This window comes from Eublepharis macularius, chromosome 15, assembly GCF_028583425.1.
Source record: "Eublepharis macularius isolate TG4126 chromosome 15, MPM_Emac_v1.0, whole genome shotgun sequence".
Taxonomy (NCBI): domain Eukaryota; kingdom Metazoa; phylum Chordata; class Lepidosauria; order Squamata; family Eublepharidae; genus Eublepharis; species Eublepharis macularius.
Window position 1 is genome coordinate 16,250,461 of NC_072804.1, and position 27,754 is coordinate 16,278,214.

Genomic DNA, 27,754 nt, shown 5'->3' on the forward strand with positions numbered 1-27,754 from the left:
CGCATATTGCCAACCTCTCCTCGGCGTCCAACACTAGGCCCACACAATCAATGCCAGTAATTTTTGGGGTGGGGAGTGGTCTGAAGGAGAAAGACTCCCGAATGAGCAAAGCCATGCCTCCCCCCCGACCACTTGTCCGGGACTGGTGGAGGACCGTATAACCTGGGGGGGCTAGTTCTTTCAAAGCGACCGTCTCGCCCTCCCTCACCCATGTCTCGGTCACGCAAGCCAGGTCCACATTCAGTGCTGCAAGATAATCTTGCAGCGTTTTGGTCTTATTATTTATGGACCTGGCATTGCACAGCGCCAGTGCCGGAGAGTGGTTTAATATCCTAGCCCCACAACAGGTATATCTTGGGATGGGACGCAGATTGGAAGGGCACCGAGCCCTACCATGTCTCAATGCCCTTCCCTTCCATATGGGCAAGTAGGTGAAGCATCACTTGTGCTTTAATTGTACAGGATTATCTGAAAGCTACATTTTTACCTCCAAGCCACTCGTTAAAATTTGCTTACCCATTTCTATTTGTATTGGTGCATGAGACGAAAATCTCTTTAAATTGTATTATCCAACAAGTGGATAAATGTTTAAGGTGTTTTGAGTCTCCTGCCTTTCCTCCCAAGAGCCAGAGGCTATTATACGTAGTCTGGTCTAAGATTTTTCTAGGTAGCTCTTTTTTCAGATCTAGCAGCCTGGAGACATGCAGATACCAAACAAGCAGGGATGTAGTTGGCAAGCAAGCAAAGATAAAGAATAACAGAGACGAGGCAAAGTTTATAAGACGAGGAAGAACTCTGTTGGCCCCTTGCGTCCCCTGATTCCTGCCGAGCTTGGAGCCGCAATACTCTCTCTGTCCATCTATAGTGGTGGTGCCAAAGCTTAGCAGAGAGGTGATCTCTTGAGCATGTTATAGTGAGGAAGGTGCTGCTTCCAGACAGACTACAAGTTCAAGACTCTCGGTGCTATACAGATCTCCCAAATTCACAAAAGGATTACCGATGCAGGGGACTTAATTTTTTCACAACTTTATTCTAACCATGTTTTCAAACATCATTTTGAAATGAAGTTTTCTGCAAAAGGCAAGGCATGATGACTTCAGCAGGACCTTCATGTTTAGGATGGCATCATTAAGTTTTTCATGCAGATGCATGCAGTCTACAATGTTACCTGTAAGGTCCAGCTATAGCTGTATTCAGCAAGTACAAATGTCTATGCCCCCGTACCTAAGCCAGCAGAAATTGTATTTCACAAGGGAGCAGGGCTATTGTACTTCACATGGGGACTGTTCCCTTGCTTCCTCCTCATCTGATTGAGGGCCGAAGTGTGGCAAAATTCTCTCTCCCGCTTGTTAGGACAATTTAGGCATCCGTCTTACATGGCAGCTACATGCACACTGTGCGAAGCGGTCACTTGGCAAATGCTGATCAGCATTCACTCTGTTTCCTACGATACAGAGGAGTTAGCCGTGTTAGTCTGTAGTAGCAAAATCAAAAAGAGTCCAGTAGCACCTTTAAGACTAATCAACTTTATTGTAGCATAAGCTTTCAAGAATCACAGTTCTCTTCGTCAGATGCATGCATCTGACGAAGAGAACTGTGATTCTCGACAGCTTATGCTACAATAAAGTTGGCTAGTCTTAAAGGTGCTACTGGACTCTTTTTGATTTTCCTACGATAGTTATCGAACAGTGCCTTTTCAGCCCTCTGAAGTCATAGAAGAATGTAACCCTGAAAAAAATATTTGCACATCAGCTAACAGACACCGGTTCTCAAGAAAGGAATATTAAAAAACGAAACCTCTTGGCTCTTTGTGTGTTCTTACTTCAGCGTGAGGTCCCTCACTCCCTCAGTGACCAATACGAATCCACCTATTAGTTAGCTTCTGTTACCTAGACAACCAAATATCCACAACAATGCTCCAGGATCAGCTGCGCCCGCATAAGGAGGAGAAGGAAGAAATTATTCCCAGATGTGCAGCTATCACTTCAAGCCGCATCCTTTTCTACAAGGGGTGTTTGCTGGGTGACCCCTCGAGCCCCAGGGCTCTCGGTCCTCGCCTCTACACATGGCTCTCCTGTGTCAGAGTGATAATGAGCAAATGGATAATCCTGACATGCCGGAGTTTATCCGGCTGCCACTCCTGGCCTCTGTTAGCATAGACGGAATGCATTCTCACTCTCTCAGTCCGTCAGTCACCCGGACTCTCGCTGTCTTTTCTTCCCTTGCTGTAGTTGTCTGAATGTAGTTTAATGGCTTTACCAAGAAAGCCAGGCAGATCATTCCTCAGCGGCTGTGGCAGACCATGACCTAGTTCATCATGAACCTGGAAGGGCTGGAAATGATAGCAGTCTTGGTCATGATTGTCCTCTTCGTTAAAGTGTTGGAACAATTTGGACTGATAGACTCTGGCTTAGAAGGTAAGAAAGTTTGTGCTGAGAATGGTTCTCTCTTTCTCCGAATGCTGGATCTTGTGCCGAGTTAGGAAGGGCAGCTGCCGGTGAGACTTTTAAGAATCCTCCTGTGTCACCCTCAGAGTGATGCTCTCACACAGGGAGTGTTTTGGTGCACGTTACCAATTGGAACCGATGCCTCCCCCCTGCCCAATAACTGATCTCAGAGAGCGACCGGGTGTGTGTGGCAGGAAACAAAACTTTAGCAAAGGTTCCTCTTCGCTATCTTATTCAGGCTTCGTAGAATTTATACTAACCGGTTGACAATTTTTTTTTAAAGAAATAGTGAGCATCCAAAAGAAATCGAGACCAATTATAAAATCCTGTGAGACGGCAAGGTGTGTGCTGCTTGAGATAATCTGTAAGGCAGATGTTAAAACTTTGGTGGAGACAAATCCACTGATTCAATTGATCATTTGTTAGGGGACATTGAAAGCAATTACCTATTTTTTTCATTACTAAATTCTTGATTTATCATAGAGTAGATCCTCTTTTTGAATATCTAATACATGAAAGATTGATTTGTTGGCACTTTTATTTTTTATATAGTTCTGTGTGCTTCAAAGTTTTCAAAACAGTTGATTTTTTGAATCTATATCCTCAGCAGAGGTTGGAGCACTATGGAAATGACTGTACACAGGAGCAAAGGACCAAGTTCTTGGTTTTGCTAAGTTTTCCATGGTACCCAGATAAAAATTGGAAATATGTTCCATAAAATTGCATAAGAGATGAAGTTTGGGCACACAGTGCTAGGAGCTTCCCCTGTGAACAGATTACGGTTTTATAATCTAACCAAAAATCATCACAATGTAAGTTTGTCGTTCTGTGTAGCTTAAAGTAATCCTGTTTATATAACTCTTTAAAGAAATGCTGTGAGGGATTGTGTCTGAGAGAAAGTTCACAGCAGGCTGTTTTTCTCTGCCATGCATTTAGGAAACCCATTTCTAAATGGCAGTAATTGGCTAGAGCTTTTGAGAGGATGGTGTCTCCCCCAGTTCTTTACGGAGCATTTCTGTAAAGAAGATTATTGGGGATAGTTTATGTATCCATTAGAGGGGGGGGGCGGGAAATCCATTCTGTTTGGTATAAATAATCCAGTGTCTTCTTTTGTGGAGATATTAATAGCTTCCTCCTCATTTCAGTAACATGACAGATGCATCAAGAAGTGTGCTGAAAGATAAGCGTATCATTAGACCCTGTGATTTGTGAATAATTGTACTTCCGTTTCAGGACTGGCTGTGGTCTTTCTCTATTGTTTATTTCAGCCTGAGAGTTGTCCTCCCTTCTCCAAAAACCTTCAATAGTAAAGACAGACATTGTTTGCCAGTGAGTTGTGAGGCTGTTAAGGAAAAGACAGAGAATACACATGGAGTTGGCTTGGAGGCAAACTGTACAATCTGAAAGTTTGTAGACAGCTTAGTTGAATGTTCAACCAGTCATCCTGGTTATGTTTTGCCTCCGAGTCTTAACAATACTATTTTAAAGGTTTCCAACTAAGTGAAAGTTTTGGAAAGGAAGCATTGGAAAAATATTTGTGAAAAGAACTAAAAAGCATGGGGGTAAAAATAGTAGTAGTAATAAAATTACATTAAATTTAGTTACAGAATTATATAAAACAAGTGTCTTTCCTAGAATATGCTTCAGAGCTCCCAATTTTATTCCATTTAATTGTGTCTGATATCTGAACATTACGCTATGTGAACTTGGCAAATTTACAAAGAGTGAGGTGTGGAAAGAATAGATAGCATGATTTATCGTCGTGACTATGCAGCGGATACAATTGCATGTGTTTCAATGCAACATTCTTGCTTGCCTCTTACGGTTTGTGTCGATTACTAATTTGTACATTTTTTTATTTCAAATGTTGCCTGATGTGATCTCTCTCAAAAGTTACTCAGTGCTGCTTATAGAATTAGATCCAGATTTCAAATTTGTTAAACATTATAAAGGGCCTCAAGATCCAGTTTTCTAGCAACAAGGGCATGCATCCCCAGTCAGTGTACCAGCCACATATTATCAAGAATGCCCGCCATGTAGGTGGCGCCCTCTCTTTTTGATTTTACCAAGGGGTCATTTGATAGTAATGTTGAAAATGAGGGTCCCAGCCTGGCAGGAGTCCTGGTTGCATCTGTACATATGCAAGAACCGCTTGTCCTACATCTGCTTCTAGAGAGTTTTTGCATTCTTTCATCCCAGGTAAGCTACATGATTTAGCTTCCCTTCCTGGATTTGTGCTGTAGCTATGGTTCCCTTTGAACTGAAGGAGGAATATGGGGTTCAAGAGGATGCACAAGTAAAACTTAACAAGCCACCGTCACCTTAGCAAGGGCCACCAGGACCTAGAAGTCAGGGCAATGTCAAGTACTCACTAGGCTGTGAAGGTCACTGTATGACCTTGGTCCTGTCACTCTCTCTCTCAGCCTAACCTAGCTAAAAGGATGGTTGTGAGGATAAAATGGGCAACAGAATAACGATGTATACTTCCCAGAGTTCTTTGGAGTGGGATAAAAAATGTAATTGGCAGAGTCTGAATCCCTTGCATTTGCTGCATGAAAAAGAGAGGTCTGTGTGACCTCTGTGTGACCTAGCACAATGCTTTTAGAAGAGGTGGCAGAAGATGTATTTAATAAGCTCAGATCAAGATGGGGAGCCGTGTTCATAGCAGTAGAAAAGAGCAAGAGTCCAGCAGCACCTATAAGACAAAAATTGCGGTCGGGTACGAGCTTTCATTTGTCGCAGCTATGGCTTGCAAAAGTTGATACCCTTCCACAAATTTTGTTAGTCTTATAGGTGCTACCGGACTCTTGCTCTTTTCTACTTTAATAAGCTCAGTTCATTTTGTTGTGCTATTAAAAATACTTGAAGTGTTATTAGGCCAGTTTTTATTGGTCAAAGCAAGGATTTTTTGTTTAATTAGTCAAGTACCAATTTTAACTGAGCCATCCTAAGCAGAGGTCCAATCTTGGCATCCTTTTCCCAGCGAGGCCAGTTTTTCATGTCATGTGAAATATGGGGAAATGGAAATGGTACATCTCCCTTCTGTAATGGTTAGGACAGTGTACCCAGTCCCTGAAGCCATAGCACCAGGTGTTCCCGCACCTCATGGCCGGAGCAAGAACGCATACAACAATGTGATGTCAGAACATGGGTAAATAATGCACAAAGGAAAGGAATAAATGAGGGGAAATTAAGTGTCCAGTTGTCATTTCAGGCAGCTGTTGCACATTTTAATATAATGTGTAGTTTTGAACTGAGTGTTGACTTTTATCAGCAGCAGCAGGTAGGGGGCCACTGAGACTCGGCTGTTTAAAAGGGGTGAGTGACGGATGCTGAGGCCGTGGCTCATTAGCGAAACGGCAAGTTGAGCTCCTCTGCTGAGAAGTAGCTGTGGAGGGTGAGGCTCACTTGTTCCGGTGACTGGATCATGCTTGGTTTCTTCCACTTAAAATTGGTTAGTCTTAAAGGTGCTACTGGACTCTTTTTGATTTTTCCACTTAATGATTGCAAAGATCAGATTTCACTGGGGGAAAGGTCATCTGGATCTACTTCTCAATGTTCCCCAAGGAACGCTGCTTTCTGAACTCTTATGCTAGAGTTAACCAAAGCCCAGTTAAATCCTAGAAGATCTTCCTCTAGGCTCTAGGTCTAAAATGAAATTTCAAGCATCTTCAAAATTTGGCCAGTTTCAAATTTTGTAGTTCTGAATTTGACCATTTCAGAACAGATTCAATATCAGATTTAAAAATTAAATGTCTGCTGCTGATGGGAGCTAGTTCGGTGTGGTGGTGAAGAGTGACGGGACTCTAATCTGGAGAACTGGGTTTGATTCCCCACTTCTCCACTTGAAGCCAGCTGGGGGACCTTGGGTCAGTCACAGCTTCTAGCAGCTCTCTCAGCCCCACCCACCTCGCAGGGTGTTTTGTTGTAGGGATAATAATGACATACTTTGTAAACCGCCCTGAGTGGGCATTAAGTGTTCTGAAGGGCAGTATATAAATCGAATGTTGTTGTTGTTATTTATTAAAATGTTCACACATTTAGTGACTATTCACTAACAATATTTGCACAGAAAAATTCTGGAGAGAAGTTGTACTGCAAAAAAAATATCCTTTTCCCAGTCTATGATATTTACTTATTTACACAGTTTATACCCCACTGTTCTCCCCAATGGGAACACAAAACAGCTTACATCATTCTCCTCTCCTGCATTTTATCCTCACAACAACCCTGTGAGGTAGGTTACACTAAGTGCGTGTGACTGGCCCAAGGTCACCCAGCAAACTTCCACGGCCAAGCAGGGATTTGAACTTGAGTCTCCCAGATCCTGTTCCAAAACTCTAGCCACTACACCACATTGGCTCTCAATACCATGCAGCTGACATCAGCTGTTTCAAACCTTGGAACAGAATCATTTTTAGTTCATTTTCAGTCTTGATTCCCACAGTAAGTCATCTAGATCCACAACAAGAAAAAAAGAAAAAATACTTTAGACTTCAATGGAACAAGCATCTATCATTTCCAACATATGCCAATACTACGTGAAAATCGGGTAGTTATTCTATATAAATCAGTGCCAAAGTTTGGATCAACAAAGTACTTTCCTTCTCTATGAGAGCTGCCCAGAATAATCTCTGAGTACATAATTGCATTGGGGAACATGTGTGACACCCCCCACCCCCCATACAGGCGTTCATAGAAAAAGAGCTCTTCTTCCAACAACATCCCTGTACAAGTGGATCTTCACGTTTCTCTCCATGAAGCTGCAAGCGTAGGTGCACATGTGATAATAATAATTGCACTTATACAGTCAACTTACCTCTGTACTAGGGTTCAATATTAGCCAACTTTTTAACTAGACTGTCTACCTAGTCCTTGGTGTTCAGAAACTAGCAGGTACCTATCTCCATGATGTGAACTGCTTCACCTGCTGATTTCTACAGATCAACCTGGCACTAAAAGCCCATGAAAGAGCATTATTTGGGTCAGTTGGCAACTGTAGTCAGTGACTGCTGGAATATATTGCCAAGAATGTTATTAATGTTTGGGAACTGTTCTGCATCAGACGGTTGTGGCTGGTATTTAGCAGCAGCCTGTGAAGGAAGGTCCCCTCCTGTCCTCTTTCTAACAAAAGTAGTGTATGAAGGGAAAGGACAGACTTTAGCAGCAGGTGGCAGATGCTGACATTCTCTCAAATCCAGGGAGCTAAGCTGTGACCCAAAGAGCAGCCCTCTGGAGACCGTATAGTACTCACCCCATACTGTGATCTTCATGAATCATTCACAGTCAATGCAAGCAGAGTTTGTAACAATCGCTCACAACTTGTGCGTCATTCTGCTTGTTACCATGGACCGGGGGTGGGTGGGGTGCATGTGTATGACCTTCACACGTGCACTTGTGACTCCTGGTATTTAGGATCTTTGGAAGTCCGCTGCTCACGTGGAAGCAATATCGAGGTCAATCGAGGCCCTTCTGATTCAATAGAGTGATTTTTTAAAATTGATGGCAGAGGATAGAGATGGAAAGGCATTGAAATGGGATTCAGACAATAAATTCAGCCGTGATATGAGCAGCAACATTAGCCCCCCCCGCCCCCCCCACTCCTAGTCATGAAAGAATCAGGGAAATCCAGGTTTGAATCCCCAGTGTGCCACAGAAGCTTGCAAGGTGACCTCAGGCCGGGCCAATCATCCAAGTTTGGTACCCAGTAAGGGATTGGGGGGGGGCAGTGTTCTACCTGATTGCTGTTCTACCCGACTGGTGTCACGATGTTGCTTTTGGAGCAATGCTCATTCACTAAAGCCTCTGCGGTTTAATGCTTAAATGCCCCCCCTCATTTTGTCCCCAGCACCCTGTCAAATGGCAGTGGGGAATGGGGGTGTGTGGATCCAGGGGGGGAGGTCTTCTGTTATAGACCTGGCCACCCTCATTGAAAAGTGGATGGAAGTTTCGCAGAAAGATCCGGGGTAGGGTTGGCAGGTCCCCCAGGGTCGAGCTGGAGATAGCATGTGAGCGGGTCAGAGGGCCTCAGGTGCTGTTAGACTCTCCCCCCCCCCCACAGTGGAGGATGGCAAGCCTTATATAAGACTTTAGGTGATGCTGGCCTGAAGCCTTGAGAACAGAGGGGGGGGGTGTGGAAAAGAAACTGATTAAATGGCTGCCACTCTCCTCCCGCACCATTAAAGGTGTTTTAGAACAAATGGCATTTTGGTTGATATTTGAAATTCTGTCATCCAGATCATATCCTATAGAGCATAATGTTGCCAACTCCAGGTTGGCAAATGTCTGGAGATTTGGGGATGGACCCTGGGAAGGGTCTTCAGCAGGATATAATGCCATAGACTCCGCCCTCTCTGTTTGAAGGTCAGTTGTAATTCTGAGAGATCTCCCATTCTGAGAGACTGCTGAAAGATTTCATGTTAATTAGAACAACTGAATCATAGAATCATAGAGTTGGAAGGGTCCTTACAGACCATCTAGTCCACCCCCCTGAGCAATTGTGGAACAGCCTAAAGCATTCCCAACACGGATCCATCCAGCCTCTCCTTGAAGATTGCCAACAAAGGGGAACCCACCACCTCTCTAGGCAGCCAATTCCACTGCTGAATTACTCTTGACATGAAGAAGTTTTTCTAATGTCCAGCAGGTACCTTCCCTCCTGTAGCGTAAATCCATTCTTTCTAGGCCTGACTTCTGTTGCCAGCCTTTTAAATGCTTAAAGAGAGCCTCCCTTAAACCTCCTCCAAACTGAACATTCCCAGGTCCCTCAGACTTTCCTTGCAGGACTTGGTCTCCAGCCCCCTGATCATCCTGGTTGCTCTCCTCTGCATCCATTTCAATTTGTCCACGTACTTTTTGAAGTAAGGCCTCCAGAACTACACACAGTACTCCAGGTGGGGCCTGAACAACGCAGTATGTAGTGGGACAATGACATGTTATGATTTTGATGTTATGCCTTTGTTGATACACCCCAAGATTGGGTTTGCCTTTTTTGCTGCTGCATCACACTGACTGCTCATATTTAACTTCCTATCCACCCATATCCCAAAATTATGTTCACACTCACTGCTACCCAGAACTGTATCCCTCACCCAGTATGCATGTTTTGCATTTTTGTTACCCCGGTGGAGAGCCTGGCACTTATCCGTGTTAAGTCGCATCTTATTCAAATCTGCCCACTTATCCAGGGAGTTCACATCTTGTTGAATTGTATCCCTGTCTTCAAAAGTGTTTGCTACTCCTTCTAGTTTGGTGCTATCTGCAAATGTAATGAGTAATCCCGTCACACTCCCGTCCAGATCATTTATAAAAATACTGAAAATTACTTATGCTTTAATTTAAGAAGGTTTCATCTATGTGTTCGGCTTCAGATTTGTGGCGACCATACCCTTTTTTCATTGAATGACACAACTGCTGATCATACTGTATTTTTGCTGTGACTGTCCTTGCGAATGATTGTATTGTATTCACTTGCTGTAACCTTATAATCGTATTGAGGATTGGTTACACTTTATCCTCCATTAAACTTGTGCACCTGATAAAAGCATTGCCTACTTCATAAATCCAATAAACGTAATGAAGATTGATTTGCTGTCTCTAAACATTCAAAGGACTGGTGAGCTGGGGGAGCATTGTGTATCAACAGTAGACGGCGTACACTCCAAACATCCCTTTGTACAAGAAACTGTCCCTTCCTTCTGTGAAAGTTCCTGTTTTGTACCAGCGTTTGGCTTCTTGGGATGCCTTATTAAAATGTTGCTAGTGTGACTATCTATATTTTCCTTTCCTCAAGTTTCAGCCTGACCTTCCACTCTGGGTTTAATGAAGCTTAGGGGTACAGATAATTAATTTGTGAGAGTCATTGCCAGTGGGCATAGTGAATGAGCAGAGATGGATTTCAAAGGAGATGAGAGAGATTCACAGAGGTCAGGTCATGCAATGGCTCCTAACCGTGATGATTAATACGAACCTCCATCGGCAGATAAATGTAACAGTCAATGGGATCAACTATTGGGAAAGAAAATGAAGTGCCTAGGAATAACAAACAATATGGTCAAGAAGACTACAGAGACTAAAGATATAATTAGGCAAATAAAAATGCGTGTCAGGAAGCTGGATATTACTAGTATGTCTGTTAGGGCATGGAGGGTATATTTGACTCTTTACTTAGATATTGCCCTCCAATGCAACTGCTGAAGTATTTTTATCATTTGACAGTACCAAACCTCGGGAGAGCTTTTATTCTGACAAGAATGAATGCCCTTCCCTCGGTGGTTTTGGAGGGTAGATACAAAAAAGTACCGTATGCTAACAGAACATGCAGGTGCCTATATGATACAACTGAACCAACTGAACATATGATTATAGGGTGTCCCATATTTAACGGGTTGAGGGCTAGCTTAATCATCTCTCTCCTTAAAAATATGGAACTACCTAATATGAGACTGCAGGTGACATGGTTTTTATCAGATACAAATGATTCCATTACTCTTTTTGTGGCAAAATATAAAGCAATAATTAAACACCAGAAAAATGATATTAAGTAAGGTTCTTCCCATTTTAGTTTCTGCTTAAGGCAATAGCCGAATGAGCCGACAGACAGACCCTCCATCTCTGCCTTTGAATACCAGTGCTAGGAGGCACCATCGGGAAGATCTTGGCCTCTAACATCCTGTTTGTTGGCCTTTCAGGACAACTGGTTGGCCACTGATTGAAATAAGATGCTAGACTAGATAGACCCCTAATTTGAACCAGCTGGGCTCTTCTTAAGTTCTCATGTATGTTGTTTTTAAGGCATGCACATGTCAATTATGGCTGGCAATCAGTGGGAAAGGGAGGGGTGGGGACAGGAGGAATGACACTGTGCTGATTACTCACTTCTGGTGAATAATCAGAAGTGACATCATCCCATTGGAGTGATGCTGTAAGATATCTCCCCCCCCCCCCCAATTCTATGATAAAACCCTGGAGTTTGGCAGGAATCATACAGCATCATCCATCGCAGTGACATCACAGCCAGTTATTCTTCAAATTGGTGTGACTTTAAGTTTGGCACAAGTTTTACCCCCACTGCCACATCAAGTTGAGGGAGGCCTTGTATGCCGAATGGCAGTGCACTCACGCGAACATTAGAGCAATATGTGGTGCCAAGCCTGCTGTTTCATGCAATGATGATAACTACTCAACTGTTCATAGCATAATTAAGTTTTCCTATCATATCATTAACCAAAAAACCCCAAACACTTATTTAGAATAAATAATAATAATAATAATAATAATAATAAACAATAACAACAACATTTGATTTATATACCACCCTTCAGGATGACTTAACACCCACTCAGAGCGGTTTACAAAGTATATTATTGCCACCCTAGTCGGAATGAAGAGACAGACACCAAGTTTGGATATAAGGGCCACGTTATTAACTTCATACAACTAGAACAAGCCAGAACAGTGGCAAGGGCCTAAAGCGGTACAGGTCAAGCACCAGGGTCCACCCTGGACTGCTGCCTTGACCTGTCTGGGTGAGTCCTGAAGCCCCGGGTGCGACCCATCCATGGATGGTGTGGACCTGGCCAGCCAGGCAATTTGGTCACCCCCCTTTCAAGCTCCTGAACACGTCATCCGTACAGCAGTGAGGGAAGAACTTGCACGCAGGGGTTCCCGAAGGCAGCCTGCCTCTGCAGCTGACTGCCGTCAAAGCAGGCCTTCAGGCAGGCCCCTCTTCCCACCAATAGGGAAACGCCAAGGGTGCTCACCGGCCTGCACCCTATCTCAAACTCAAACCTGCCAACGCCAGGGCCAAGCCTCTGTTTAGGCCCTAGCGACCCCACTGGTAGCCTAAGGCTGACCGAAGCCCTTGCTGCAAATCCTCCATCAAAAATTTTATTGCCTGCTGAGGAAGATGTCTTTGCCCTTAGTGGCCAGGTGAATCCCCATTACCTCGGTAGAGGTTGGCAAATTCAGCTTAGTATGAGGAGGTGTGGCAAATAAAGGCCCATACCATCCCCGAAAGCTTTCTCTATGGCTCCGTTAGCCTTTCATCTAGCCCTCTCAAGGGCTAACGAGTCTCCAGCTTCCTGCCGCACTGACACGGAAGCATTATGGACCAATCATCAACACACCAGGCCACTACTTGCCTATGCATTGCAAGTCTGTGTGAGCCTGTAACGAAAGGGCCATGCGCTGCAGCCAAGGTCATGCCCAGCAAACCAAGGTCATTACCACGTGGTGAATGACTAGAATGTGAGGCAGAGGACTGCACTTCCCCTCAACCATCAGGCCACTGCTTGCCTGGGCGCTGCAAGCCTGTGTGAGCCTGTAAGGAAAGGGCCATGCCCTGTGAGCCAAGGTCATACCACCCAAGTGAATGACCCGAACATGAAACGGAGGCTGCTCCTCCCCTACAGCTCATGAGGCCACCACGCTTATGTGTGCAAATCTGCCTGAGCCTATACCGGAATGGCCATGCCCCACAGCCAAGGTCATTACAGCCCAAGTGAATGACCAGGATGTGAGGTGGAGGACTGCTCCTCCCCTTGAGCACACTGGGCCACCTTGCCTAGGCATGCACATCTGTGGGGCCTGTAACGGAAGGGCTGTGCCCTTGGGAAGTCCAGCTTATTACTCCCAGGTGAATGACCAGGAGTGAGGCAAAGGACCCCACATCCCAACAAACAGAAGTAGCAGCTCGGCCATCACTTCCACCGTGGCTAATGCGGAGTCAACCAGACTGTTATGACCTTTACTTTCTTTGAGTAGATATTTCTTTTAATCTTTCCCTTAACACCCTCTGGGTAGTTTGCTGCCAACAGGAATATTATATTCCAAGGTATTTTATTTAAATTTTCCCTTTGGTAACGTTCCTAAGCGTCAGGCTCCTTCGTGGTTCTATGTGGCCCTGAGGATAGGAATGGGATATAGCAATGACAGCTACTCTGGGATATAACAAAACAAAAATAAACTTTTATTTAGTCAAGAAGTGTATTGGTTTCATAAAAGTAGTTCTCAGTTCTTAAAGTTACTTCCTATAAACTCATTCACACAGATCTCTTCTAAGGCCTCACACTCAGTTAGCCTCTTTCTCTAACTCAATATTTCTCTCACAGAAATGCTTAAACTCCTCAGGCAGCACACAGCTAGCCTGCTTTCCTCTGACTGCTATTCACAGAAATATGAAACCTGCCCAGGCAGCCCACAGCTGGCCTCTCTTTCCCTGGCTGAGTGTCCTTTCACAAACACGCTCAGTTCAGGTTCCACACAGGTCATATTTCTCTCATAAACACTTCAACATACTCAGGCAGCACACAGCCAGCCTGCCTTCTCCTGACTCTATTGTCTCTCTGCCCTGTCAGTCTAAACTGCCTTCACTCCGCCCACACTCTCAGTCATCAACCAATCACATCGCTCACTCATCCCTCTCTTTCTCCCCCACTCTTCAGCTATCTCACCAAGCATTTAAAGACACATGCACACATTTACTTTAAATCATTACACAGACCCTTCCTTAAGGGCTTGAGTCATCACTGCGCTAACGCTCAAGATCTAACTCCCATGCCCACCATGAATGTCATGCGACCCCCAAAACTGCCCGGGCTTACTTCAAACTTGGAGGTTTACTGGCAAACCAAAAGATGCCTAAGCTGTCTGATGGCAGCCACTGGATGTGAGGCAAGCCCCTTAACTTTCCACTCACCCATAATAATAAGTTCGATCCCAGTGGAAGCTGGGTTCAGGCAGCAGGCCCAAGGCCGACTCAGCCCTCCATCCCTCCGAGGTCGGCAAAACAAGCACCCAGCCCCCTGGGGTCAAAGTGCAGACAACCGATGAAGGCAATGGCAAACCACCCTGCACAAAGTCTGCCAAGAAAACGTCACGATGCGACGTCCCCCCATGGGTCAGCAATGACTTGGTGCTTGCACAGGGGAACACCCTTACCTTTTTAAATAAATGATGATAATGCTAATAATAATAATAATAAATTTATATACCACCCTTCAGGATGACTTGACACCCATTCAGAGTGGTGTACAAAGCATACCATTATTATCCCCGCACAACAAACACCCTGTGAGGTGGGTGGGGCTGAGAGAGCTCCCAAAAGCTGTGACTGACCCAAGATCACCCAGTTGGCTTCAAGTGGAGGAGTGGGGAATCAAACCCGGTTCTCCAGATTAGAGTCACATGCTCTTAACCACTACACCAAACTGGCTCTCACACCAAACTGGCTCACTGAAACTGTGGGAGTGATCCACCCGGTTGCCAAGCAACAATAGCCCTCCTTGGAGGCATAGCTCAGAGGAAATCCGAGGGACAAACTGCACCATTCCATCTGCAGGCAATACTGGGCACTGCCTTAAAACCTAAACGCCGGGACCGGTCTCCAGAACCCACCAGGACCCATCTCAAAATCCTATGCCACTCAGATGAAAGAGGTTAGGTATGGGCACCACTGCCTAATTGTATACATGAAGTGGGTTGAGGGGTTATCTAGTTCCCTCCCCCACAATCCAACTGCCATGAGGACTGGAAAATTCCAATCATATATGATTTATAGTTAGACTCCCATGCTGACTGGTAAATGGGCCACTTCTCAGCCTACCAGTCCCCTGAACTAAACCCAGAAGCCGTTGGGCCCCAAGGCAACGGAAACACCAAGGAAACTCCACTTATAGGTGCCAACCCAGAAGCCACTGGGCCCCAAGGCAGCATAGACGCCAAGGAAACGCCTCTCCTAGGTGCCACCACCTTGGAGACAAGGCTCGGTGCCCTGCCAGCTGCTGGAGCTCCCAGAAAGGCTGGCCAGCAGCCGACTGGCCCAGGTGCAGTAAACCTTCTTAAGTCTCATTTGCTTTTCTCCCTCCTCAGGTCCAGCTCATCCTTCTCCTCCACTTCCTGAAGAGGAAAGTTAACCCCCAACATGCCGCTCCCTTTATGGCTGTCCCTTTAGGACTGAGTCAAGTAACAACCCAATGGCTAAACAGCGAAACTCGAAGGCAAGACTCAAGACGATACAACTCAAAGAGTCTGAACATGGGAGTCAGGGGACTGTTGCCTGACCCCCCCAGAGCCCCCACAGCCAAGCACTAGGGGCCAGTAGACTTACCTACCTTGTCAATCATCCACTGTCACCTCAACTGGACTGGATTACAGCAGCGCAGGCCAGATCTGCTACTGGCTGTCAATTGTGCTAATCTAGTAGAAAGATCAGATCACATCTTAGACTTCAGTGCCCTGCGTGACAGCATTGTAGATTTCAGTAGATGCAATAACACAGCATGTCATTAGGTGGCCTGAGTGACAAAACCTAAAAACCAGATCTTTAGGCCCACCAAGGCTGCAAAACTGAGCAGGGAAAAAGGAGGAGGGCTTTAACCAGCCACCACCCTGGGACTGTAGATCCTTGCTACACCAGTAGAAATAAAGTGTGCAGCAAACCACTCTTCAGATGATTGCAAGCCCCCACCCCCACCCCCACCCTGGCCTCAGCCAGGCCTTCACTGCCTGTGATGCAATTATGCATACAATCATATCAGGGTTTCTTTTGTCATGGACAGCTGTATCCACAAGCCACCCTGAGTGGGAGGTCCAGAGCAAAACACTCAAGACTGGGAGTGATTCCTTACTTCCACGGTAATGAGCGGACGTCTTGACTAATTCTTCAGTTGTGGAACAGAGAGGCAAGTTCCCAGCCCTACCAGGTTTTAAGCAGGAAGTCAGTGCTGCAAGGTAGACCACTTTGCAGATTGAGTTCCACTAAACGACTGTGACCAAAATTGTCCCAAGTACTGGATTCAGATTGAAGCTTGTAAATTCCCAAACTGCCACAAGGTTATACTCCAAAGAGTTTATTGACAGAGATGCAAAAGGATAAAGACATAGAAAACAATAAAACTAGCTAGTCTGCCCTAGCTCACTTAAACAGACTTTCAATCTCCCTGCCCAAGGTTACCTTTCAGACTAAACCAAAAGTGTCCACACATAGTTCCAGTCTCAAAATCCAGAGACACAAATCCTGGGCTGGCACCAATCCAAGTAAGCTGGTCCAGAGCACAAAAACAGAAGGAATCCTTCAACAACCATACAAAGACTAAACGCAATAGGGGTCCAAAAGGCCCAAAGGTGCAAAATAGAATGAAGACCCTTGTTTTATCCAAGACTGTAGCAACTGGCCTGTTCCCAATTAGCCTATTGAGGACAGTGCAATCACCCAAGATCCTTTGCTAGAATGATGCAATATAGGTGTGAGACCTTGAAGCTAAGACCTCATTGCACCTGCATAGCTCAGTTAGGGTTGCCAGGTCTTCTTACCCTCCCAGTGGGAGGGGGAATCTGGCACTCACCTTTGCTCCTCCTTCTGGGAAATGACATCATTGCACAGGTCCAGGAATACGCGTGCACTTCACAGTGGGCTGATTTGAGCCCCAAATGGGCCTGATTCAGCCCGTTTGGGACTCAAATAAGCCCACTGCCAAGTGTGGGAGTGCTCTCGGGGCGGCACAATGATTTTGGCACGATGATGTCACTCTTGGGACTTCCAGAAGTGTTCCCGGGAGGGTGGTTTGCCCACCTTCCCCCACCAGAGGACCTGGGAACCTTAAATTCAATCCCAGCTCTAAAACTGCAGAATCAGGATGACTTTACAGGTTTCTATCAGACCCCAAACCTGAACAGAATCAAGAAACAAACTGGGACAAGTCAGTTTCTTGACAACTTTTGCCAGTGTTTTGTAAATGTGCACATGTGTTATCACTTACGTGGAGATGCAAATGAACTGAAAGAACGCCAAGCTTTAGGAAACTGTGCCGATTAATTCCAGAAATTAATTCTCCTACTCAATCAAGTAATAAGACAAAAAAATGTGTTTCCTATAGTATTCCCCAGAAGTCAGCTGGATGCGGCCCGTTTGGCATTGTGTAGGAAAGCACCTCAATAGCACTGCCACCCTCTGTAGGGTTTCAGCTTTCAAGGAAGTGCGTAACTCTGTGTTTGATGGCCCTGAAAATACTTAGTTCACTTTTTGAGCCTAGAATTCCTCAGGCTGAATCTTTCCTGTTAACGTTTTCAGTGATGATAAAATAACAGTACTGATTCTGAAAACTAGATTCGTAAGTGAGAGTTGTGACTACTTTCTTTTTTTTTTCTTCTTAATCCCTTTTAAAAAATTTGTACAAATTTTTCACAAACTAGACAAGCTAGATTCCTTCAAAAGATGAAGGCCAGAGTATACCTTTCTAACCACCTCCCATCTGTTCCTTAATCCTCTATGGATGCCCTCGTTGCACATGGATAAATAGAGCTGGATCCAGTGCAAAACTTCTACATGATGTAGAGATTTTGCACAAACAGAACAGCAAAAAAACCAAACCCACCCACCCCCTCCATGGTAGCCACTTGTACTAAGACAAACTCACTGTATCCCCTCCCTCCCCCCGTGCAAGATCTTGTGCAACCAATTTCACTATAATATAGAGTGGGAAAAGCTAGATGTTGCACAAGATCTTGCTTAAGTGGTGTAAGAAGTGAAGGATTTTACACTCTCTCTTGTCTCAGGTTACAGAGGGGGGCATACTAGAGAGACAGAGAGATAAAGAGGTCAAGACATATTCATCCCACCTTTCTGCTCTACTGATGCAGTCCCTTTGATCTGTAAATTGCTACTCTTCGCTCATCTGAACAGGGTCTCCTGCAGGTGCCACCCTGCACATGGGTGAAATCAACAGCAGCCTATACATGGGCTTTCTCTGTGGTGGCCCCCACCCTGTGGAATGGCTGTCTGAGGAGGTCTCAGGACTCGAGCCCCCACTCTCCTGGTTTTCCACAAACAATGCAAAACTGAATTATTCAAAAAGGGTTTTGTATTGTAGGGAGGGGTCTTAGATGCTCTGCTAATGAGTTAGGGGTCATAAACTTCACCCATAGACTTCATCACTTACCTTGCCTTACATACTATCTGTTGCTTTAAATATGTGCTCCTATGTCAGCCCTAGAATTGCTTATGTTCTGTTTCAGCATTTCTTCAAATCTGTATTGGATTCTTGCTAATGCTCTGTCTTTGTAAACTTGAGCTGAGTTTATCTAGAACATATGCAATGTGCTGCCCTTCTCTATTAAATTGTGACCACCAGCTCCATACTTCTGACCTTTATGATTTGTAGGTGTCCCCCCCCCCCCAATAAAGTAACAAGGAACTACTTCCATCAATTAAGAAGGATCTGCAGAGGACAGCAAATAAAAGCATTTTAACTGATAGTAGCTCCCTCCAAACATAAAAGAGGATACAACTCTGTTCCATTTAATCAGAAGGTGGAAGAGTTTTTGATTTTTAAAGAACATTTGATTGCAAGATTGTGTTGTTTTCAACACCCCACCCCCAGCTAAAATGCTGTGCACTGCAGCATTCAAAAAAGGCAAGAACGAAGACGTCAGAATTATACCCTACAAATATTTAATACTCATTATTCATCTCATGCTAGCCGAGATCAAGAGTTACTGATTTTTGAAAAGTGAGCATCCGGCTCTCCTTCTCCAGTTCTGAACGGGGTTTTTAATTAAGTATTTGTACCAAAGCTTGATTGTATGTTAATCAGCATAAGCAAACCAGAACTTGAAAATTTTCTGAAGCATCCCATAGCTTATTTTTAGATGCTGAGTCCATGCTGAGGTGAAATTAAAAATTTGCATTTCAGCTGCTGCGAAGATACAGAGACATTTCCTCTTCTATGAGTAGACTCCCCCCGCCCCCCGCTCCATATTATGAATGGAATCACTTTTGTAGACAGTAATAAATACCATCTCTGTCCGATTCTTCAGCTTTTGTAATGATTAGAATTTATGGAGTAATTACTATGAAGGGTGTGACTGTTAGTATGATCAATTATATGACAGTCACCCATGAAAACTTTGAAGTATAATTTCTTCTCCAAAATAGCATCCTTTCAACGGATCTAGTTTAAAGCCTCTTTACTGAACGTATGAATCTGCCTCATATCAAGCCAGAAAACTGGTCAATTGAGCCCACTACGGTTTACTCCAACTGCACCTCTCCAGCCATGTTACATGAAATCTTTTTTGCTGGAGATTTGCTGGGAACATATCTGGAAATCATATGCAAGCAAAGTATGTCATCAGCCCCCAAAAGAAGAGGCTCCCAGTAAAAGTACTTACCTGTAAAGTGGGCATGAAACATCTTATACCCAATGCTGGTGTCATGCAGGTAGACTAGTGGTTTTCAGACTGTTCCTAGAATACCAGAGGTCTCTGGAAGCTTATGAGGGATTCTGCAAGGAGAAGATCTGTTACAGAAGGCTAGTTTCTCTGAACTTTCCCCCCTGCCACTGTCCTTCCCTTTCTGTGTGAAGCTATGAGTGCATTCCCACTTGATATTGTGTAACAGTGAGATTTAGCATGAAATAAGCACTCCAGAACCTGTCCCCAGAATCATCGTGATATTTGGGGTTCCAGGGCTGAAGAAGGCTCTTAAACCAGCAACATGATATAGGGAGGGTTCCCTGTAACCAGCAGGGCTTTCTTTCAGCGGGAACGTGGTGGAACGGAGTTCCGGAACCTCTTGAAAATGGTCACATGACGGGTGGCCCCGCCCCCTGATCTCCAGGGGCGGGGCCACCAGCCATGTGACCATTTTCTCCAAGGGCAACCCACTGAATTCCACCTCCTCTTTCCCCAGAAAAAAAGCCCTGGTAACCAGTATGCTTCCACACCATTGCCCCAGTTCAATAAGCCTCTCACAAAAGCATGGTTAAGCTTCTTTACAGGTAGACTGTATAGCAGATAAATAAAACATTAGATTCCTACTTCTCTAAAGTAGCTGAATTGATCATAAGATTGGAAGTAAATGGCAAAGGGTGTGCGGGTGAAGATAACCTTCTACAAGCTGGGTCTCAGTACCAGTAAGAAATTAGCCAAAGTGGTACTTGCAAGAAATTTAAGTGACTTTCACCTCTGGCTGTGTCTCCCAATTTCAATAAAATCTATTACTCCACAGAGTTAAATGCCTGTAAGCCTACTGAAATCAAATACTTCTGTCTTTTTGTCTAATTAGGTTATAACTGAAGTCTTTCCCCCTGTTACCCTACAGGAGAAATGTCAGCCCTACAATATACTTTAATTTTAACTAAAGGCCATAACAGATATGATAGTGGGAGAAAAATATTTATATAAATCCAAGCGTATTTAACTAAACATTGTCAAATCTAGACTAGTGCCTCTTCTGCATGGCACATTTGCAGTGGGTTTTCTGGGTTTTTGGCCGGTGAGGATCGGATCTGCTTTTGGGTTCCATAATTCTGCCTTTGAGGGAGGCAAACTGAAGTGGTTTCTAGTTTTTATTTCTGCACTTTAACAAAATGTCCCATTTCTGCCGCAGGCTTTCTGGGGGAAGATGAGCATCAGCAGATTGGTCAGTGTGGTTTTGTGGGGCGGGGAGGGGGGGAGATTGCACATATGTTGCAGCATTGTAACATTTGAACATTAGAGAGGGATATGGTTAACCTCTACCTCACTGTTTGAGCTACAAAGTTTAAAAGAAAATTTTGTGTTTTGATTGGCTAAGGTGTTCTGGAGGAAAAATTTTAAGTATTAAGTGGGATTTTCTTCTTTTTTTTAAGCAACAACATTACAACATTGTTGTTTCTTAAAATATAAAAAAGAGAAAAAAACAACCTGGACTTAAAAAAAATGGAAAACACAACACACTCCCACACAATCTTGCATTGGTAAGAGGGTAAATTTACTGCCAAGGTCACACAACATATAACCATGATGATATGGCAGACCCATGAGCCTTTCGCCCTTCACAGGTTTGGGCTTCCCACCATCTTCATAATAACTTCATAAAAGCTTTTTATTCAGCTGTTACGAAGATGGTGGTATGCTGTTTGCCTTGAAATTGTCGTAAAGGATGTTTCTTTGATGATGTGGTATCTGCAATACAGCTACTGCACTTGATAAAGATTTTGCTGGAAACGGGATGTTTCCAAGCTGGCACCCCGTCATGTACCACTGTTGAAATTCAACACAACTATCTGCAGCTTTTCACAGCCCACGACTTCTCAGCAGTGACTGTGCACAGCTGTTGGAATTCAACACAGCTATCTGCAACTCACTGCAGCCCATGACCTCTTGGCAGTGACTACTAGAGATGGGCACAAAACTGGGCGGGGGGGAACCCTGAGTTTCATGGTTTGTCGTGTTCCACAAAACACGAACAATGAACTTTCACAAAATAGTCCCGTTTCACGGAACGATTCATTAGGTTCGTGATTCGTCAGATCCCGGGGCCCTACAACAGCCTCCTTCATACCCAGAGATGCCAAACTCACAGGGAGGCTTCAGTAGGCTCTCCTCCAGCCAACCTCCAAGTAGTTCTTTTCAGGCTCTCTTTGCTGACTTTTCCTCTTGTCCTCCTGGCCACCTGCTTTCTGCTGCTGCTGGAAGAAAAGTCAAGCGGAGCGGATCTGCTTGGGTTTTCCTCTCTCCAGGTTCTCTGCTGACTTTTCCTTCCCATCCTCCCATCCTTCTGCTGCTCTGATGTGCCCTCACCCCCCTCACTTCCAAATTCTTGAAGGAAAGGCTGAACAGAGCAGATCCACTCAGGATCCTCTCCAGGGAGCTTGGGGACGGGGTGGGTGGGAAGGGATGTCATAGCAGCAGGAGGACGGGAGGTAGAGAGTCAGGGAAGGGTTCCTGAAGTTGGCAAGCAGCAAACGGTGGCAGAAGGAGCTGCTGAGGCTGCCGCCACCACCGCTACTCCACCATCTTGTTCTTAAAAATGGAGAAGGGAAACAGAGAGGGGAAGGAGTCTCTGACTACAGTTCCCAGGTAAACTTACACAGACCTACATTGCTCAGCTCTCAGGTTGGCAGGGAGAGCTGCCTATCAAGGTTATGTGGGCTAAGATTGGGGTTTCCACAGCAACAAAAGGTCTGCAGACATTCTGGGCCTATGTTGCCTAGGGAATCAATGGATCGGCGCCAGCCTGTCTGGCATCACGAAGCATTCATGAATGGAACGAATCAGCCCCAAAAGTCATGGATTTCATGAAAAATGCAGCCCCACGAAACACATTTTTGCAATACATGAATTGGCCCAATTTGTCATGAAATTTGATTCGTATTTCTATTCATGCCCATGTCTAGTGACTACCAAAGACTTATGGGCAGATTGGGAATTTTGCACAGCCATTTACAATTTGCAGTTTGCCTTTGTGTGGCTTAGGATTGATTGGAGGAGTGTTTGCTCCTTTCCAACCAGACTCTAGTGGGTACACTAGTCCTTTCTCCTGTCAAACTGTTTTGTCTACTTTGTCTTACTTTGTCTCATATTCCTTTTATATGAGAATTACTGGCCTGGCTTTTCCTAGAGGATTCTGGGAGTTGTACTTTGATTAAGATGCTAAGAAGTTTTCTTTAGATTCATCTCATCATCCACTGCTCAAGATCATTGGTTCAAAGGAGCTTGAAAGGGAAAGGAAAGAAAGGATTCATCTCATCTTGCTAGGATTTCTTGGCCTGTCTCTAGAGAGGCTGAATAATAATAATAATAATGATAATATTCGATTTATATACCACCCTTCAAGACAACTTAATGCCCCCTCAGAGTGGTTTACAAAGTATGTCAGTATTATCCCTATAACAACAACCACCCTGTGAGGTGGGTGGGCTGAGAGAGCTCTGGAAGAGCTGTAACTAAGGGCTAAACTACATGAGATGACTGACACATGTCAGGTTCTTGAAAGTTTACATCCTTCTGTGAGAAGGGATGGTTGAGTCAAGCAGCAGCAGTGGCAGTGGCAGCTCCTTCTGCCGCTGCTAGCCACCTGGCAGCTTTGGGCTCCCCTCACTGACTCTTTCCCTCCCATCCTGCTGCTGACTACACTACCCAGGTAAACTTGCGAGAACCCGATACGTGTCGAGTGTGTAGTGTACTGGGAGCTTCAAGCAAAAAGGCTTTCATAGCAAGGTTCCGTACAGCTGCATTCTGATTGGCCGTGTTGTTGAGCCAGCCAATCAGGAGTCCCCTACAGACTAATGAACTAGCGAATAGGGTTTCTAGATACTGGGTGTTTGCTATTGGTTGAGTTTAATTGTGGCCGTGTTCTGGAGGGGAGTTGAGTGTTCTATAACTGCTGTTTTGATGTGTGTGCTTTGAGTGGTGATGTTCCTGTTAATAAAAGAGTTATTGGAAATCCCTTGAACTGTTGTACCCACTACATCGTACCTTCTGCCACTGCTAGCCACCTGGCAGCTTTCGGCTCCCCTCACTGACTCTTTCCCTTCTGTCCTGTTGCTGACTACACTACCCAGGTAAACTTGTGAGAACCCGATACGTGTCGAGTGTCTCGTGTAGTTTAGCCCTGACTCAAGGTCACCCAGTTTGTTTCAAGTGGAGGAGTGGGGAATCAAACCCAGTTCTCTGGATTAGAGTCCGGCCGCTTTTAATACAAAACTGGATCCAAACTGAATGTGTTGAAGATAGGCCCAAAGACAACTAGTTTTCCTTAGAACCAAACTCCTTGAATCTAATATAAGCATGGCCCTGGTTCATTGAGATGGTATGCCATATGCCTGTTCAGGCATTTACTGCATAAAGAATGTTAATTAATGTTTGCTTTATAAGCAGAACTTAAAACTATTGTGAAAGCCATGAAGGGTTTGAGTATCAGCCCAAGTGATGTTGCTAAACCAAACTGGCACAGCTAAAACCACCTGGCAGCTGTCAGAGCCCAAGCAGTCAGCAAGGTGCGGATCATGATGTTTTCCGTCTGTGTCTAAAAACATTTTCACAACTCGTGTTGAGATTAGCTTTGGGGATAAGCTTTCAGTCTGCTTTCAGAAAGTTACTGACCTAATGTACCATGTTGCATGTGCTCTACTGATGGCACCATATGCTCCAAAGCATCGGGAACATTTCAAACTGGGCTGCTGTTTGGTGACAGACACAGCTGAAGCAGATTAAGCAAAGCTAATTGGACCGACTCCATAAAAATGAGAAACGCGGTGGCATCATTTGAGATGGGTTGCTGAAGCTTTTAAGTGTGTCTTGCCAAGCTATGCTTCAGACTCCTGATGTGACTGGAAATGTGTTTGTGTTCCCAAAAGCATGTGAAAAAATGATCATTCATATCCCCCTATTTCCTCCTCCACCAATCACTTGGATTACATAAGGATGTTCTTTGACAGTAGCCATTTCACACAGGATAACTTTAGTTGTAAGTATCAAAATGGTGGGAAGAGCTTTTAATGTCACAATGAGCAGAGTACATCTGTGTGAAATCAGCATAGACTTTTGCCCCACCGCACAATTCCTTTAAGTGTGATCAGAGTTACAGTGTCAAGGAAGAAAGGCAAGTTTTCCGTTCACTGCAAAAGTGCAATGCTTTATTTTAATCCTAGTTATGCCTGTAGTGTGGGGGTGTTTTGGACCTACTTCTTGCCCATGCAGACCTCATGCATTGAGAATTAAGCTTGGTCCTGTGTGTATACCCTCATCCTGGGTTCAGTTTTTGGTCAATGTTGACACTGTCCCAAAGGGGCAAAGCCTTCTTTCTGACATCACTCTGAGGTTCAGAGACATTTGTAGTACCTACAAAGGCCAGTGTGAAGTCCATGGTAAGTACTTCTCCTCTTCTCCTCCCAAGGTACGAAGCTCTGGAGAAAAGTAGAGATTTCTGTTGTGTTGAGATTTGGAGGAGCTCATCAAATGGTAGAGTGACACTTGCTGTGATTATGAACTTGTCAGGCACATTATGAACCCATGAGGCAGCCATATACATCATGCCCTGTGTTTTATTTACAGATATTCCCTGTTCTTTCCATGTGACTCAGTTTAGTTAACAGAAGTTGTGTGATGAGAAGTCATTTTGCCGGCAAAAAATCTTAAAGGGCCATTTCGCCCACTTATGGAATGTAACTGAAACATGCCTTTGTTAAAGTGGGATGTCCAGGCTCCACCTGGAGGTGGGCAAACCAAACTCAACGGTATCCCATACAGCGTGCCGTCCAAAGCTGTCATTTCCTCCAGGAGAACTGATTTCTGAAGGCGGGAAATCAGTTGTAATACCAAGAGAACATCAAGCCCTGCTTTGAGGATGCGAAAACTAGTCCCTACCCTGAGCCAGATGTACCACAATCCCCTGTGAGTAGTGGGTTCCCCTCAGTTCCTGTTTGTGTGGTGCCTTGTTAGGGTCAGGGCCGTGCTGCATGTGAAAAAAAAACAGCCTTCCCTCTTGCACCATTTCCCCAACCTGGAACCTTCTCGGGTAGGCCCTGTTTGTGAAAACCCATAGATTCCCTGAGAAACAAAGAGATTCCCCCAACAGGCCCAAGAGCATTCCCAGGGAATGTTTCAGGTTGGGAAGACCATGTAAAATACACAGCACAAGCCAGCAGATTCCAGCAGTGTCATCCCAAATCTACTACTATACAAAAGGTGAGCCATACTGGCGACGATTCACCTTTTATCCTGGTGCAGGCGCAGTCCTCCCAAGCCTCTGCGCCAGCGGGAAGGATGGAACTGCCTTTGTAGCCCTTCCCAACTCTGATCGGGCCAGCGCTGGGGCAGGAATGATGAGCCCACCTGGGCATTGGGGGCCAATGGAGGGAAGGACGAGCCCGACTGCTCAGCCGTCCCCAGACCTGATCGGGCCCGGGCTGATGACAGAAAGGCTGGACCTGCCTTCACAGCCCACTCCAGCCCCAATTGGTCCAGTGCCAGGGTGGGAAGGATGGACCAGTCTTCGCAGCTCTTCCCAGCCACAATCAGGTTGTGGCTGGCGGTGGGAAGAGCCAGGTTGCCTTCGCAGCCCTCCCCAGCCCCAATTGGTCCAGGGCTGGTGGCGGGAAGGGCCAGGCCACCCACACAGCCCTTCTCAGCCCTGATTGTTCTGGGGCCAGTGGCAGGAAGGACAGGCCTGCCCATGCAGCTCTCCCCAACCCGATCGGGCCGAGGCCGGTGGCAGGAAGGACGGAACCGCCCACACAGCCATCCCTAGCTCTGATCGGGCCGGAGGCAGGAAGGACAGGTCCGTCCGCACAGACCTCCCCAGCCTCAAAAAAATAAAAAAAACCCAACGACAGCCCATTGTATTTTTTCCCACAAGAGGCTTCGTTGCCAGTAATAGATAAAAGAGCTAGCAACCATAACATGCTTAACCCAGGGCAGGAGGGCACATAGATGGCCCCTATAATGGTATACCTTCTGCCCTTTGATTATAGTTCACAGCAGAGATTAATCTGTTTTTGGCAAGTGCAGCCAGTAGCAAAGAAAGGGATTTTCAGAAGGAGAACTGGAGTTATAGAAACTGTTTCAGCTCTGTGCCATTTGAATAATGAGGCTCTATTTGATATGTACTGGTTCCACTCATCCTGTTTCCCCCTCCCCTTTTTAAGGCCCTTGAGCCAACTGTTTGGGCTATAGTCCTTGCTTTCTAACCTTTTGTTTTTGTGTGGAAAAGTCTCTTGAAACTGAAATTGTCTATTGGTTGGGCATCCCTTCCAGGGCTGTATTAACCCATGGCCAGGCCCCTAGGCTTTCTTCTATTTCAGGCTCCCCCCGGGCACTTATGTCTTTCATCCCACGACAGCTGACCCTGGTACAGTAGGGACTAGACTGCAGTACATAATCCTATATCCATTTTGGGGGTCTCCTGAAGGATTCTATTCACAATTTTTAAAATATTTTTATTGTGCGAGTAGAACTCTTCAGGAAAGTCAATTTTGGGGGGTATAATTGCTGAATACTGTAATATTTTGAAGTGAATAAAATTTTCATTATTTATTAAAATATATAATTTATGGATAATTGCTTTAATATAAGAGACAATTTGTTTCACTTCAATAAGGATGCAGTTAATTATCTTATTAACAGAGGTTATATAAGAGAATCAATTAATTGTAATGTATGTGGAGGTGTGCCTCAGCAAAAAACATTGACAGTTCCCTAGTCCCTGCGGGGCCCCTAGGCTTTGGCCTAGTCAGCCTTATGTATAATACGGCACTGACCCCTTCATGCATCTCAGGAAGTGGGCTCTAACTCAGCAAAGTTATGCCTAATACATGTGTTAGTTTTTAAGGTGCCGCAAAGCTCTGTTGTTTTGGCTGCAGCTGATTGACAAAGTTACCCCAACGAAATTGAGTCTAACAGTTTTCATTCTCATTTCTTCCTCGGTAACGTCCATAGCCCTGATCTGGATGGCCCAGGCTAGCATGATCTTGTCAGGTCTCAGAAGCTAAAAAAAGGTCAGCTGTGGTTCATACTTGGATGGGACACCACCCAGGAAGTCCTGG

The 27,754-nt window shown here is 45.0% G+C and overlaps 1 protein-coding gene across 2 annotated transcripts in view; it reads left to right on the forward strand.

The window, feature by feature from the left end:
• KCNIP4 (potassium voltage-gated channel interacting protein 4) overlaps positions 1 to 27,754 on the forward strand; it is a 408,354-nt gene that overhangs the window by 145,778 nt on the left and 234,822 nt on the right. The window contains exon 1 of one of the 2 annotated variants that reach the window (XM_054999383.1): positions 2,318 to 2,417. The exons of the other annotated variant lie outside the window; for it this stretch is intronic. Within the exon in view, the coding sequence (XP_054855358.1) occupies positions 2,318 to 2,417 (100 nt within the window). Of the gene's footprint in view, positions 1 to 2,317; positions 2,418 to 27,754 lie in introns of those variants that run through there. 2 annotated transcript variants of the gene reach the window in all.